This window comes from Camelus bactrianus, chromosome 16 (genome assembly GCF_048773025.1).
Source record: "Camelus bactrianus isolate YW-2024 breed Bactrian camel chromosome 16, ASM4877302v1, whole genome shotgun sequence".
NCBI lineage: Eukaryota > Metazoa > Chordata > Mammalia > Artiodactyla > Camelidae > Camelus > Camelus bactrianus.
Window position 1 is genome coordinate 39,964,290 of NC_133554.1, and position 15,951 is coordinate 39,980,240.

Genomic DNA, 15,951 nt, shown 5'->3' on the forward strand with positions numbered 1-15,951 from the left:
ACTGTACTGATTTATGAAACCCAAATGTCTGTTAGTCTTCTACCTAGGAAAATACATACTAAATGTAAATAGGTACTAACCTTTTCAGAACAAATCTCAATTAATTAACATATCCTTCAAGGAGAAGACTTAACAAAATCTTACTTTTCATGCTTAACAGTTTTCTCTCTGAAAATGTTCTGCAAGTATATCAAATTAGTCATAACAACTACTGCTAAATGCTTAATGAAACACTTCTTCATAACCTCTGACAATCTGACAGGAATGAATTTAATAATAGCAATAAATACAGATGGGACTACATAAATCAAGGAAGTCCTGATGCAAAACTCTTGCTGTATTAGATGGCATCTCAGCTTTCTCATCTGAAATGAATCGAGAAATTAATTATAATGATCACAGCACTAAGACAAAAATACAAAACAAAATTCATACTCTTGGAAAGAATGCCTCTGTGTTTTGTACCCACTGCCCACTTCATGTACACTAGAGCCAACAGACTAAGGGAAGCTCCAAAGAGAAGGCAGTATTTAGGATGAGGAATGTGGCTTCTGACCTGGTTGTGAAGGAGAATACAGCAGTGGCTTCCCCCCAGGGTAAGCCCTCTCAGACATTTACATTATATGGCAATAAAATGCAGTTGCACAAGCATTCGCCCAAAATTGAGGTAGCTTATTCTCAGGTATTCTCAGTTCTAGGCGACCTTCCAACCTAGCCTCACCTGTCTTCCTTTAAAGTGGAGGAAGATTCTCCTCCACCCTCCACTCCCCTGTGAACCACTTCACCTTCTAGCACCTCCCATCTCAGGAGTTTGCCCAGGATGGGCTTTATGATAAACCACTGCTACCCAACTTCTTATGGAAAATCATTTGCCCCAGCCCAGAGTACTTACAGAGCTGTTTCACTTTGAGGATCATCATTCTTTATGCAGAGCTGAAAGCAAACACGACAAGGGCAATGAGTTTGCCTGTTTTGCTAAGGCCCATGGATAAACATTTTGAATGCATCAAGGTGGCTCTAAGGACAGGAAATCCAAATGTCTGTTCATCTTAAGTAGAAGATTACAGCCATCTCTGCACTGGTCTAGGTGTTACCTCTTTAACCACATTAATCATTTTTATTTGCTCTAGAGATGTAATTCTTACATCAAAATGTTTCTAGGATTCTTAGGTAGTTGAGTATTTCTTTTTCTTTCTTTCTTTTTCTTTTTTTGTTGGGGTAGGTAATTATGTTTATTTAGTTAGTTTTTGAATCGAGGTACTGGGGATTGAACCCAGGACCTCATGCTTGCTCAGCATGCACTCTACCACTTGAGCTATACCCTCCCTACCACCGAGTATTTCTTTTTTTGTAGGAAAAATTTGCTTTGGATTGGAATTGGTAGGGGGGTGGATTTCTTCTTGGGAGACATTTTTCCCCTGAATAACACCCAATTACCATATGTTTCAAGGACAGTGCCTCTTGCTGGACCGAGAAGAGACTTAGAGGCTTTCTGCCACATTTACCTCCCTTTCATATAGTCAAATGCATAGCATTAACCTGTGCATGCAGCTGCTCTGCATCATGCTAACCAACAAGGATGACCATTCAGCCATTCAGACACCGGCCCACCACAGCAAGGCATATGGCTGTACTGCAAGGTGCCATCTTTTTCATGCAGATCTCTGAATCCAGAGCAGATGTGCCTCTTCATATTTATTTATTGTACCAAAGGCACCATAGCAACAATAAAGAGAATTTTAGAAGGAAGAAAAATCAGCCCCTACTTCTAACACCACAGCTATTTTCATTCAGGTCTTATCCAAATGCACTTTGTCTATTCTTTGTAAAGCTGCACTCAATATATGTACAATTTTTACTCCCTTGAGCGACTTTCACTTTAGATCTCATGGTAGGGAGACCAAGTTGTCCAAGTATGGGTCCTAACGCTATAGTCACTTCTATAACCGGTTCTCTGCCTTTATTTAGATGAATTTTTAGCTTAGAATACTTAGATACCTTCATTATTCTGTGTCTTCTAGCAACCAGTCCGAAGCACAAGGTCAGAAAGACCACAACACATGCAGCAATAATGGGTTCTATTGGCACAGTGGAAGTTCTATCTGTTGGAAATGGCAAACACAGAAAATGAGAAACTAACATTTATATGCTTCTAATTTATGTACTTCTAATGTATTCCAGCCAGGGTGCCTTGCACTAAACATTTTTTTCATCCTCTTAATTAAAGCCTCCAAACAATCCTGAAAGGTATTGTTGTCCTCTTTTACAGGTGAGGAACCAGGAAATTTGAGAGGTTAGTTTACTCATCCAAAGTTACAGAGCTAGTGACGAGCAGAGACAGGTTTTGAATCCATTCCTTTTTGGAAGGATAATTTATTGTAATGTGAATAACTCCCCAAAGCAGGTAGTCATATCATCTTGTGCTTTCTTCTTTCATAATTTTCGTCATATAAAGCACAAGTAGTGAAAGCAATGTTTTTTCCTGTCTTTTGAAAAGCCCAAAAGATATTGGGAGGTATCCCTGAGGGGGAAAGAGGGGAAGGAAGGTTTTAAGAGCATGAAGAGAAAAGGTGAGGAACCTGCTAGACTAAGGAGAGAGGGGTCTGTGGGTCCCAGGAGCAGTGGGACCCTCGTAGCTGTACTGTGATAGTGCCCCAAGCAGGTGAGAAGACGTTAAATAGGGTGGCTGCCTGGTGCCTCTGGGGAAGTAGAATTTGAAGTATCAGTCTTCCCAACTTTGGCAAAGATTTTCATTCGTCTGTAAATGGTATGGAAGAACAGAGAGCGTACAGCTAACTTGGGCTCAGCAGACAGCAGCACCAACCATGATAGCCTAGAAATGAAAGCCTATTCCTTTATTTTCCGAACACCAGGTAAGCTCAGAGCTATTTTGTTCACCAGGCACTCCAGGCACAGTGCCTGTGCTTATAAGCTTTCCAAGAGCCTATGAAAATATTTCCAAGAGACCTGGAAAGAAAGCATTTGCTCCAAAATACAAAAGTAAAGTGGCAAAATTAATCAAAATTAATAAATGTTTAAGCATCTATAAAATGTAACTTTGTGTCAACTATAGCCCCACTGTTAATAATAATAATGATGTTTAAACCTCAAGAGCCAAACTAATAACTTATTTATAATAAAATTCAAAATGTATGCAAGTTATACATATCCTTTCAAAATTTTCTCAGCAAAAAGGTATACTTCATGTGCTTCATTTTAATGTTTGACATGATATGGGATGAACCTTTCAAAAGTAAGAGTGGTTGAGATCAACAAGGGTATTTAAATGACTCTGTCTAAGCCCCTGGATTCTGGTGCCACCCTAGGAGGGGAAGGGGCTCCAATCTTGGCTAAGGTAAAATTTTTGGAATTTATAGGAAACCGTGTATTTTTTATTGTACAAGTGAGTTTGTGGATTGAGTGCAATCAACAAATTTTTGCTAAATGACTACTGTTTGTTAGGCGCTGTCCTCAGCCCTGCAAAAAATAGGACAGGCATGGAAGCCTCCTGCCTTTGTGGAGCTCAAATTCTAGTGGGAGAGACAGACATTTAAAAAAACAGAAACTGCAGATTGAGATAGTATTATAAAGGACAAAGAGTCATGAGATAGTATATAAGGGGTGAAAGGAAGGGAGAAGGGGAAGAGAAAACTTTAGATTAATCTTGAATCTTTAGATTTAATCTTGAAGCCCTATGTGCCTCAAGATTATGAAATAGGATTTACCCCTCCGTAATTGTATGACACACTAACACTTATCTTTCAACTGTTTTAACTGTTTTAAGTGTTTCACTGTTTTAAGTGTTTCACTGTTTTAACTGTTTTCTTCTCCATTATGTGTCTAGTTCCTGCTCAGGATAATTTTAGGGAGTAAGTAGATTAAGCATCCTTTACTCTTGCTCTCTTTTGGCTGTTGCTAAAAATTATTCTTATGAGGGTGTGGGTTGCACCAAACCTCTGGAGAAACTCTGCTCAGTGTGACTTCTTGTGAGCCCTGACTCTGTAATAGCCAGCCCTGGGAGGCACCCAAGGGCTTCTTACTGGAAACCCCTTCTACTTTCAGTGCCAAGGAAAGATATGAAAATGAGGGGAGGCAAAGGTGGGCCAATTAGGATAAAAAATCAGAATTCAGTTACAGATCAGAATATTTTTACCAAGCTAAATGACATGAAGCCACACGTGACAGTTTTCATTCCATAAACAAACTGAAATAAAATGCTTGAGCTATTGGCTCACTTTAGATTCCTAGTTTCTGTTGAAAGTGAGTTTGGCAAGTGTAACCGCATCTCTCCCATTTACTCTCTTATTTGTAACCAGACCTGGTATCCTCGCCCCCTGCCACCGCCCATGTTCATTATGGTAAAATAATCCCAACATGTGGCTAAAATCTTGTGCTCAAGAAAAGCTCTGTGATGTCATTTTCCACTTTGTGTGGCCTCATTTAGAAACTACCCCACTGAGCTGTGAAGCTGGGAGAGCTAATGGCAAACCTGACATTTAGCCTGAGCACCAGCAGCAGAGTGCTTATGCTCTTAAGGCAGCCAACAGCCAGGGAAGCAATAAAGCAAAAAGAAATAAGAAAAACCATTTGGTTTGGAAGAGCACCCAAAACAGGATTCTGCCCGCCTAAAAGCTAATTTGCCAAGCTGGCATCCTGTTTGCCACCCAAGCTGTATGTTTTTAATGTGACATAGAGCAATTATGACTCCTTCTTAACCAAGAATTTGTGGGTTTGGTTTTTAAAGCAAGTAGCCCCTGGGTATACTGTCACTGCTCTGCAGGATAAATTACTGAACACGCCAGTAATCACAGTGATGGGCATTCAGTCGGCAGCGGCTCTTCCTTCCCACCAGCCGCTCTGTTGGTACCCCAATAAAAAGCCCTATGGTCACACCTCCAACACTTCTGGCAGGGGTTCAGTTGGCTTCCTGGGGTCTGGCAAGAAAGACAATGAGTGGGCACAGGGAGGCAAATGACAAAGTGAATGATGTTTTAACAAAATACAGGAGCTTCAGCTTGTTAGGCTGCTCCTAGCATACTGGCCTCAGACCAGGAAATGTGTACATGAGCATTTTCTGCATCTGCCACACCAGGTATCTCGCCTTTCTCATTCTGTATAAATGAGAAATATAAGGAGGGAAAAACAATTGTTCAAACTTCATTTGTTCCTTCTTATTGCAGAGGTCGCAAACCTAGGTAGAGGAAGCATGAAGCCAAGAGAAGGGACTTTCCCCCCCATTTTCCTCCACTCCTTCTTCTGATTAGCCTAAAGTTTACAATTTCAGAGTTAGGAGTGATTTTATAGATTCATTTTCTTATCTAGTCAGTATCTTTTTTCTTTGTGTTTATGACTTCTCTTCTGTTTGTCATTAGGCTGTTAACTCAAAAGTCTAGTTCCTACAAACCTTGTTACCTAAGAGAATTCATGGAGATACTCTTCCATAAAAGCCAAACAGAACTGTCTCCTACTACTTGTTTCTAGAAAAGGAGCTTTGCTCAAAAAGAAGTATCCTGTATGGAATGGGTATAATTCCCCTAAAAAGGACCAGAATTCTTAGTGGAGACCTCCTTGGATGGAGATAATTCTCAAACAAACAAACAAAAAACCCTAGCTACTAATCATAATTGTCATCATCATTTGTTGTCATGAAAAATATTTACTGAGCATCTGTCTGAGTTTTGCACTATGCTAGGTATTACTTAAAAAGAGAGTTACCTTTGTGTATGAACCTGCAGAGTATTATGCCCTCTGTCCATTTGACAGAGAAAGACAAATACTATATATTATCACTTATATGTGGAATAAAAAATAAATGTGTGTGTATATATATATATATATATATATATATATATATATGTGTGTGTGTGTGTGTGTGTGTGTGTGTGTGTGTGTGTGTGTATATATAACAAAACAGAACCAGACTCACAGATATAGAAAACAAACTAGTAGGTACCAGTGGGGAGAGGGGATGGGGTGGGAGAAGATAGGGGTATAGGATTATGAGATACAAACTGCTATGTATAAAATAGAAGCAACAAGGATATTATAGCATAAGGAAATATAGCCATTATTTTGGATTATGTTACAGGGAGTATAATCTATAAAAACATTGAATCACTATGCTGTACACCTGAAACTAATATGTTGTAAATCAACTATATTTAAATAAATAAATAAATAAATAAATAAATAAATAAATAAATAAATAAATAAATAAATAAATAAAAGAGTTACCTTTGACAATAAGGTGAAAGTCCTTGGTCTTCATTTCCACAGATGAATTTGCAATACAGGTGTAGGTTCCATTGTCAGATTTCTGGATTTTGGTGATTGACAGTTGAAGATACTCACTTGTCTGTTGGATTTGGTGATGGTCTTTCTCTAAATTCAAGATGCTGCTGTTCTTGTACCACATCATTTGAGCCTGGGGGTTGGATTTCACATTGCAAACCAACTTCACGTTACTGCCTTCCTCAGCTGTTTGGAAGTCATCTCCGCTTAGGAGAGGAGGAACTGCAAGACTCAAGCATTTAGGTTAAATTAGAAGATAAGCAGTAGTTTACTGTCAATGTTCAAGATCTTCCTTCAGTCTATCTCATAAGTCATTCACTCATTTGACAAAAATTTATTGAGTACCTACTGTATGCTATGTATCAGTCTGTGCTAATGTTGGATAAAACCATATAGTATTAAGAAAAAAGGCAATGCTGTGAGCCCTAATTCCATCTACATCACTTCCTGTGACTTTGAGAAAGTTACTTAGCTGCTAAGTAACTGCTCAGTTTCCTTATTTAAAAAGTGGGATAACACCTACCTCATGAGTTGCTGTGAAGATTAAATGAATTAATGCCTGTAAAGAATTTACTACAGTGCTAGTACCATTATTTTTGTAGTGGTCATTTGAGGCGGTGGTGTTGAGGGCTCCTCACACACTCCATTTTTGTGTTTTGTCTAACCACCCTTGCCCTGGGCACATTTTTAACAATGCATATTTGCATCTCCTCAGTGCTCCTCTAGAAACAATGTCCTCCCCCCAGAAGGTGCTCCAATCGTGGTAACTCTGGCACCTATGGAAGGTGAGCGTGACCTTGAGTCCCTCTCATCCCTCTGTGTAAGCAACTCCTTACTCCCTCCATGATAAGGACAAATGTAGACCCACAGATAGTCAAACACATTTATCTTCACCAAATAAATCCAACCCTCACTCCCACCAGGGCTTTCCAACATCTAAGGGGAGAAATGGCTGAGCTGACTCTCCCCTCTTCTCCATGCTCCTTACATTTCTTTTTTTTTTTTTTTTTTTTTTTGGCTAAGGTACAGAAGAGTAATAAAATGCATGAAAAGTGGGCAGCAGGAATGAGATAGAGGCAGAGGAGGAGGAAAAAAGGAGCTTGTGTAATCTGCACACTGAATAATTAGACCCTGAGTAGGCTATGCTATTAATAACTCTCTCAGAAGAATGACATTTTGTTGCTCTTTGGAATGTTCTTGAATTTTATATCCACATCCAACACGGATGTAATATGGTATTCAGATATGAAGGAAGCTGTGAGAGTAGAAAATATAATTGCCAAAATATACGAGTTCCACTTATGGACAGGTCTTATTAGTTGTTCCCTTTTTTTTTTTTTAACTATTTAAGATTAACTTTAAAGCATATCAGTTATACATGAGTATTTCCTTTTTAAAAAATTAATATATTTCAGGTAAAGATAAGGAACTCCTTGACTCCATCCTGGTCACTTCCTAACTTCTCACAGGTACCTATTGCTATGAATTTGATGTAATACTTGTAGTTTTTTAAAAATAGGTTTTATACGTATGATGTACCCATAGGAAATACATTGTATTGTTTTAGGAGGATGAGGAGGGTTTACATAAGAGATTTCATTCTCTCAATAACTTGTATGCTTTTGAAATATATTCACACTGAATGACAAAGATCTAGCTCATTGCTTTTCAAGTGCTATAATGTAATATATGACTCTTTAATCATTTTATTTTGATGGGCATCAGGTTATTTTTATTTTTAAAACGCTAAACAATGCTTCAATAAACTTCCTTGTATATGTCTTTTTATGCATATGTGCATGTATTTTTCCAAGGTTAACATCTCAAAGTAGAAACCCTCGGTCAGGTAGGTGCACTTTAAATTTTGATAGATATTGCAAAAGAGGCCCAATTTATACTTTCAGCAACAATGTATGAAGGAAGTTCCAGCCCACCCTCCTCCAAACAGTGTACTATCAACTTCCATTTAGTTCTCCATGCGCCATTTGTAACAATAATCTGTAATACTTCCTCAGGATTGTACATGATATTCTTGTCACTTTATGACCTCATTTTGATTTATTGGTTGATGAGTTTGTGTCAGTTATTGTCACTATGAATCACTGACCAATTGGTTTTTTATATACACATGCAACAATAATATTTAGGAGGTTATAATAAAGATAATTTTAAATGTGTATTCAGGCTGGAAAATGAAAATCATTTCTTTGAGCTGTTGAATCATTTTATTGGCCTTTCTGCCATGTCTCTCTTAAGAAGGTGTAATGGGAATAGTACTAGATTAGGAGCTTGGGGATTTGTGTTCTGTTCGCAGCTCAAGCTGTGATAATTCAGGCCCTCATTCTTGGCCTCAAGTTTCCTCATCTGTCATTTTATAGGGCTTACAAGACCTCCAAGGTCGCCTGACAGTCTTGGATTCTAACTAAGTAAAGAGGTAGCTTGCTAAAAATCACATTTTATCAGTTCATAGAAAATAAAAAACAAATTTCCTTTTCCCAGGAACATGCAAATGATTTACTCTGGAGACTCAAGCTAGCAGATTCCAGAAATGGATTCCTTGACATTTTCTCCACCTTTTTATCTCAGGAGCAATGGCATCAATTTTTCACAGAAAAGTTTGCTGAACTCATAGGGTCAAATGGCTTTGACTTTTTACTACTAGGTTTCAAGTCCAGAGCTCTTTCTACCAGACCACACCATATTATTACCTTCTCTCACATCACCCCTCACCACACCATCCACACCTCCCTCATGTAGAACCAGCTTTCCACCCAAACCACCAACATGATCGCCTCCGTAGAATCATTCAAAGGACCACTAACTCCAGATAGTGCCACCAATGGGTTACCAATACCTGGAACCCAACCATGAAAGAGCTTCACCTTTGAGGGTTTTAAAGTGACATTAAAAGATTCCCAATGAATATCTTTCTAAATAGAACACAAAAGCTAGAAACCACAAAAGAAAAGTTTCATAATTTAAAATACATAAACATTTAAAATTTCAAATATGGCAAAAAAAGAACTACTTGAAAATGTCAAAAATAAATAAAAGAAGTAGTTACAATTCAAAATGACAAAAGGCTAATTTCCTTCCTACACAAAGCCTTTATATAAGTCAATAAGAACAAAGGCAAATAACTTGTAGAAAACTTGAGTAAAGGACATGAGCAGGCATTTCACAGGAAAGAAACATGAAAAGCCAATGCGTATATGAAAAGGTGAACACCCTCGTTCTTAATTTAGAAAATGAGAATAAAATTTCAAATCAGGCTGGCAGATTCTCAGAGTCTGAGGATGCTTGGGCTCACGAGGGTGTGGGGAAATAGGTGAAGTAGGCCCCCTATGCATTGTTAGGAGCATACACAGGGCAATTTGGCAGCATCAAGCAAATGTTAAAATGCACATACTCTTCAGACCCAGAGTTCATCTACCACTTCATGTCGTACAGACAACACAGACCGACTAGCGGTTTCTTTCCCCTCACTCACAGGTGACGTGCAGCACCACTGAGACGGACACTGACTGATTTCTCTGCAGTTTGCAGGTGAAGGTGATGCCATTGTCATCCTCACTGATGGAAGAGACACAGACAGAGCTGGAGTTGATTTTGTTTCCAGATTTCAAATCCACTTTCCTGTCTTCTCGGTACCAGAGAAGTTCTTCCTCTCTGGTATGGTTTTGAACAGCGCATCTCAGAGACTCTTGGAGTCCAGGCTCAGTGTCCAGCGTATAGCTTTCAGTTTTACCATTCACAGTTAAAACAGAACCTGGAAGTGCAGGAAGAAACTATTAATATAGAGTGAACAATCTAAATGGCCATAATTAGAGGCTTGGTTAAATAGATTATATTAAATCAGTACAATGAAATACTCTGCAACGATTAAAAATAGTCATTTCGGTCTATATGATTTTATAAGGAAAAGGATCTAGAATGTGTTATTAATTTTAAAAAGGAGAAGGTTAAAATGACGATGACCAAGTTTTCCCGCACGTTGAAATCACCTGGGGAATGTTCAAAAACGTACTAATGCCTGGCTCCCACCCCCAGACATTCTGATTAATTAATATTAGTATAACCTGGGCATTGATTAGGTTTTTTAAAACCCCCAGGCTATTCTAATGTGCAATGAAGTTTGAGAACCACTGGGTTAAAAAACATTATGTATGGAATTACCCCACTTATACACACACACATGCATACACACATACATATGGAAAAGTCTTGGGAAAAATCGTATCTATATATTGAATAGGATTGATAAAAATAGAGAAATAGGTGGAGGAATACTTACCAGACCTAAACTGTTTACTTCAAGGGATTAGAAATAGCATACTAAGGGGGTGGGAGTGGGGAAGTGCAAAGGAGAAAGAAAGGACTATTGCAAAATGGAAAAACATTTAAGACATAATACTAGGTGAACAGGCACAATGTAAATTACATCTCTAACAATTCCTGTAAAAATATCAAAATTGAAAATGTCTCTGGGCAAAAGCTGACTTGAAAACATTTCTGATTAGATGATAGGATTGTGGACAAGTTTGGTCTTGCATTCCTGATTCTAATTATTTTATCTTCTGTACTCTGAGCCATACCAACTGTGTAGTCATTCCAGTTTGAATTTTGTGTTTTCCCAATGCCCACTGATCATTTTTTAACCTGAAATTTTCCTTATTTAAAAAGAGACCAGAAAGAATGTTAACTTACTTGTCATCTCGCATGGCAGAAATAAAATCACTAAGAGAAGAAGCCTGCACGTCTGCATCAGGCTGCTGGTCTTCCGTGCCATCTTTAATGAATTTGAGTCTGATCTGCCAGGGGGAAAAGAGTGCAGTTGGTTCTGTACTTTGGTCTACACTGAGTTTATGAACCTTCCTCTTGCCTATTATATATTTAAAATAAAGTCCCAGATGAGTCATCCCAGTTATAACGGTACTATTTCTAGTTTTTAATTAAACAACCCTGTTCTGACTACTAAGTTCAAAGTACTTCCAGTATTAAGGTTTTTTTTTGTTTGTTTGTTTGTTTTTTTTTTTTAGACAGCAAAAAAGGAAACCACAAGGATATAGGCTATCAGATGCAGGGCAGCTACAGGGCAGCCCTGGGGAAGATGAAAGCTTTCCTAGAGACATTGATATCTCTAGAATGTCATTTTAATAGAAAGAGAAATGAAACTTGCTTTCTACTCAGACAGCTCCTACTGAAAAAAGTAATTCTTGTTTTGAAAGCCTCTCCTGGGTCATTTTTATATAGTTGCTCTCTGCTAATACTGTTCGAAATCCCATAGATTCAAATGGTTTGTACCTTAGAAAACACTCAATTGCAACACAGCTTCTAGTTCCAAACCACATTAATCTCTGCTTTCCCCCTTCCCTTTGCTACTCTTCCCCCTCATAACACACCTCCCCCTTGACCCAGCATGGACTAAGAATAATAAGTAACACAGGCCTCTTTTCTCCCTTCTTCTGTGCTTTTGCTACTGCCATCCCTCTCCCAAAGATATTCCCTGCTTCCACCTGGGAAAGACGTGTATCTATCAGTTCCTTTCAGCAGTACCACTAAGAATACAGCAGAAACATGTATGAATGCTTTCTAAGCAACAGTCACTGTGCTAAACACTTTACATACACTATTTCAATCCCAATTAAGCCCCTAACAACCTTCTTGAGGTCTCTTGTAAGGGTATAAAGAGATTATACAATTTGACCAAATGTCAGATTATATAATTTGTAAATGTCAAGGTCAGGATTTGAATCCAGGACTCCTAAGGCCATGTTCAACTACCCTCCTGCCTAAATTAATAATATCTTCCTTTAAGAAGCTGCTATTAATCCCTTCCAGTCCCTGGCCACTCTACAGGCCTTAGCAACTAGGAGTTCTATCTCCTTAACACGAATACTGACATTCAGGAGCTGGAATGTATCTGTGACTTTTGGGTGCTGGTTCTGCCCCTCCCCATCCCAGGCCTGTCATGACAGGGGCGGATTTTGTTCCTGCCAAGCTCACCCTTTCTGGCTGGCAAGCCTACATCAATCTTTCAATAAGACGCTATTGATTCTTTGGTAATTAAAAAATTTTGCCAGTTAGATTTCTGTCACAGCATTGTTAACTCTGTGATGATTTCAGAATTTGGTCATTGATAGTTTTCTCAAGCACTGTGAACTGTAGGTGCTTAAATACTGAGAGTGTGGGCTTCTTGGCAGATCCTACCTTCCCTATTAAGGAAAAAGATTGCTGTTTCCTTTTCCATTCCACCTCAAGACAGCAACTTTTCAAAATGAATTTCCCTCACTTGACTTGTTTTTAATTTTCATGACTCTCTAGTTTCTATGTAAGACAAAATCTTACCACTTACCTGCTAAGCTCTGAAAAGCTGATTTCCTTGGCCAGTCGTTCCTCTGTCCAGGAACCATGATCCTTTTCCTGTTACCATCTTTATAATACTTGAATTTGAACACTTTATGACAGTAAGGTCAAATAAATAAAATACATTGGGTTCAAAGTCTGTTTCTCTCTGTGGACTCTTAGAGAAGACAGTAATTGGGAAAGACATCTTAAGATCTAAGTTTTTATGTGTACTTAAGTCACTAGGTGGGGTCAGATATTACTAACAGGGATGTCATCATTCTAAGAAAGCCTGACCTTGTGCAAAAATTTGTTGCACATCTCACTTAAAGTTGTCAGGCTCAAGTTAGATGGCTGTGCTTGATAATCTGACAGCCTGAGAATTGCAGTGGGGCAAGTCTGAGGGGAAGTTTGATTTTCACAGCAGCCAAAACATTGGAAGATTCCACACAACTTAAATAATGCTGGAAAGTATTACTTACCACTGGTCACCCAAGCCTAGTATATAAACTGTACCAAACCGGGCATGGCAGGGGAAATTTTTATCCCTCTGAGGCACTCACCTGACTGGGAATCCTTGCTTTACACTTTCAAGAACTAGAAATATGAAGATAATATTTTTTTTGGTTAAAAATATATATGTTTATAGTGGTGTTACAACATGAATTTTATCTGAAAGTACTATTATTCCCATTCATACAAGACTAGAAATATATATATATTTACACACACATACATATATATATATATATTTACACACACAAAAAAGACTAGAATAAGAGAATATTTACGGTTATCTGTACATTTTAACACTTGGGTTAAGCACAGCAGACACCTGCCACTTGCTAGCTGTGTGACTTCATAAAGTTATTTTACTTCTATGGACCTCAGGTTCTTTGTCAATACAATGGGAATAATAATAGTGCCCTCCCTACAAGGTCACTGTGAGGATTAAGTGAAATAAAGCATGTGAAGCAGCCACACAGTAAGCTCTTATTAAGTCACAGTTATTACTATTATTAATATAGGCTGGGCAGGGCACAATAAATAAACACAGCCTCACTCTAGCATTGTTCCAGTGAGAATCATAACTAAGAGCACTTCCTGTTGGCTGGGTTGCCAGCACCATGTCAGCAGGTTTTGCGTTTGCTTCTGTATGGATCTATGGGCACTGTGTTTTGCTATTATCATTTTTAAATGAACTTAGCAATGGATTGACGTCTTGGTTCTGGGTCTCTCCAAAGCAGACCCGAAGACAAAACTTTGCATGCAAGTAGTTTATTGAAAGGTGATCTCAGGAAGCACAGTAAGGAAGTGAGATGGGGAAGGAAAGAAACCTAATAAAGGATGTGTTAATGAACAGGTTACTGTGGGCAACTGTCGCTGTGGACCCTTTTGACACGTTGTGTGGAACACATCTCAGAATCAACTCACGAAGCTTGAGTATTTATCCACAAACTTCTCTCCATCATTGGTTAGGGGACACTCTTGGGATATTGACTGCCCAGCATTTCCAGCCTGTTCCGTGAAGGCATTGTGTACTCTCTGGGTCTGGCTGTGGATGTCCAAGCAGACACTCAGGATGTCACCCATTACATGGGAACAGTTTACAGGTACCCTCTACTTAGGCCAAGGGAATGTGGGTAGGGCACCAATATCAACTACAACTGGATATTAGATGACATTAGGAAATAATGGTCAATTATTCTTAGGTGTGATAATGGTATTCTGGTTGTATAAGAGAATGTCCTCATTCTTAGGAGATGCCTGCTGTAATATTTATGGGTTAAGTCATAATAATGATGATTGCAACTAATTTTCAAATGATTCAGCAAAAAATAAACACACACAAAACAAATACAGCAAAATGTTATTTACTGAATCTAGAATCTAAATAGGAGTATAAAGTACTATTGTACTATTCTTTCAACTCTTCTGTATGTTTGACATTGTCATAACTAAAATGTTGGAGAAAAGTATTTAGCAGATATTTACTGAGTGTCTACTGTTTGCTGAGTACTCTAAGCATTGGGAATGCCAGTCCCATCCAAACCAATATGATATCTTTTTCATGAATTAGTAAGACTTGGCTTTGCAAGTCAGTCTACTGCCATCTGTGGAGAACTGTTTTAATAACTATCCAAATCTATGATGTCTATAAAATGAATGGTGCTACCTTAACTCCACAATGTGAAGTGGGTACCCTGGGAGATACAAAAATGAGCTCCTGGGCTTCAAGGACCTTACATTCTAGAGGGGAAAGTTAACCATGGTCAGGATCCATAGAGTGCATTTTCAGATTTAAAAATGGTATCATGGCGCTCCCTCTGGAGAGTCAAAGAAGTGGCATGATTTGTCCTAGACCATTTAAGTCTTCTCAGGAAATTCCTCCTTCCTAGGACTGACAGAGAGAGGAAACCATTTTGCCGTAAGTAGTTAAGCCTAGTAGTTACCATTAAGCTTAAGTAGTTGGTTGATTACCAGAGTCCGGTACTCCACATCTTCCACAAGTAGCTCAGGACCAGGGGGAGAGAAGACAGGAAGCCTGGAATCTGGAAATTCCTGTGACTAGAAAAAGTCTGCTCCACATCAGGCTCTTCCAGTTTTGGACAGAGAAGGGGGTCCAAGAACTGGCAGCCATGGCCTTCTGATTTAAGTGAGCATAAGATGCACCTGGGGGAGTCTCCAGGCACCCTTCGTTCATCAGGAATCTCATCTTTAACAAGCACCCAGGTGACTGACATGGTGCTTCAGGGGTATCATTTTGAGAACTATGGACTGTGGGACTAAGCATTGATGAGGGCGATGAAGGTAGATGCCCCTCAGCTAAGGGTAAGTGCCTAGCACAGTGCCCAGTGCATGGTGGGTGCTCAAGAGGAAACAGTAGTGGAGGGAAGGAAAGAAGGAAGGAAAGGAGGGAGGGAGAGAGGGAGGAAAGACAGGGAGGATCCCACTCGGAGATAAATAAGATGTGCCAGCTGGGTGCTCTGCCCCAGAAAAAAATGTGTACACCAGGCTGCCCTGGGGAGATGGAATCTGTGAGCACACAGGCCCCATGGTACTTCCTGCTGTGTGGAATGAAGAACAGGAGAGGGACACAGGCAACCAGGAGGAAAGACCTGAGGGGTGGCGCAGCTGACTGCCGACCAGCGCCATCTCCAGAAGGCTTCAAGCTGCAGCCTTCACATCTGCTGGCACCAAGCTTGATGTGACAGAGGCAGCAGTTCAGCAAATGGCTGGCGGGTCACAGGCCAGCAGGGTTATCTGCCCAGGTCAGCGGGAAGACCACTGAGGGTTTTAATGTGACAGAAAAGC

General features: G+C 39.3%; 1 protein-coding gene across 2 annotated transcripts; it reads right to left on the reverse strand.

The window, feature by feature from the left end:
* Positions 1-248: 248 nt before the first annotated feature.
* TMIGD1 (transmembrane and immunoglobulin domain containing 1) lies at positions 249-12,768 on the reverse strand. 2 transcript variants are annotated; one of them, XM_010958232.3, is made up of 7 exons: positions 12,647-12,768; positions 10,999-11,102; positions 9,782-10,060; positions 6,235-6,513; positions 1,999-2,102; positions 893-933; positions 249-365 (listed from the first exon to the last, which is right to left on the reverse strand). In XM_010958232.3, the coding sequence occupies exons 2-7, from the start codon at positions 11,078-11,080 to the stop codon at positions 362-364; spliced, it is 789 nt and encodes a 262-aa protein (XP_010956534.1). In that variant the 5' UTR covers positions 11,081-11,102; positions 12,647-12,768; the 3' UTR covers positions 249-361. The 2 variants fall into 2 exon arrangements, with proteins under 2 accessions (XP_010956534.1, XP_074199289.1); XM_074343188.1 differs by lacking the exon at positions 12,647-12,768 and having other exon boundaries at positions 10,999-11,154.
* Between the last annotated feature and the right edge of the window lie 3,183 nt (positions 12,769-15,951).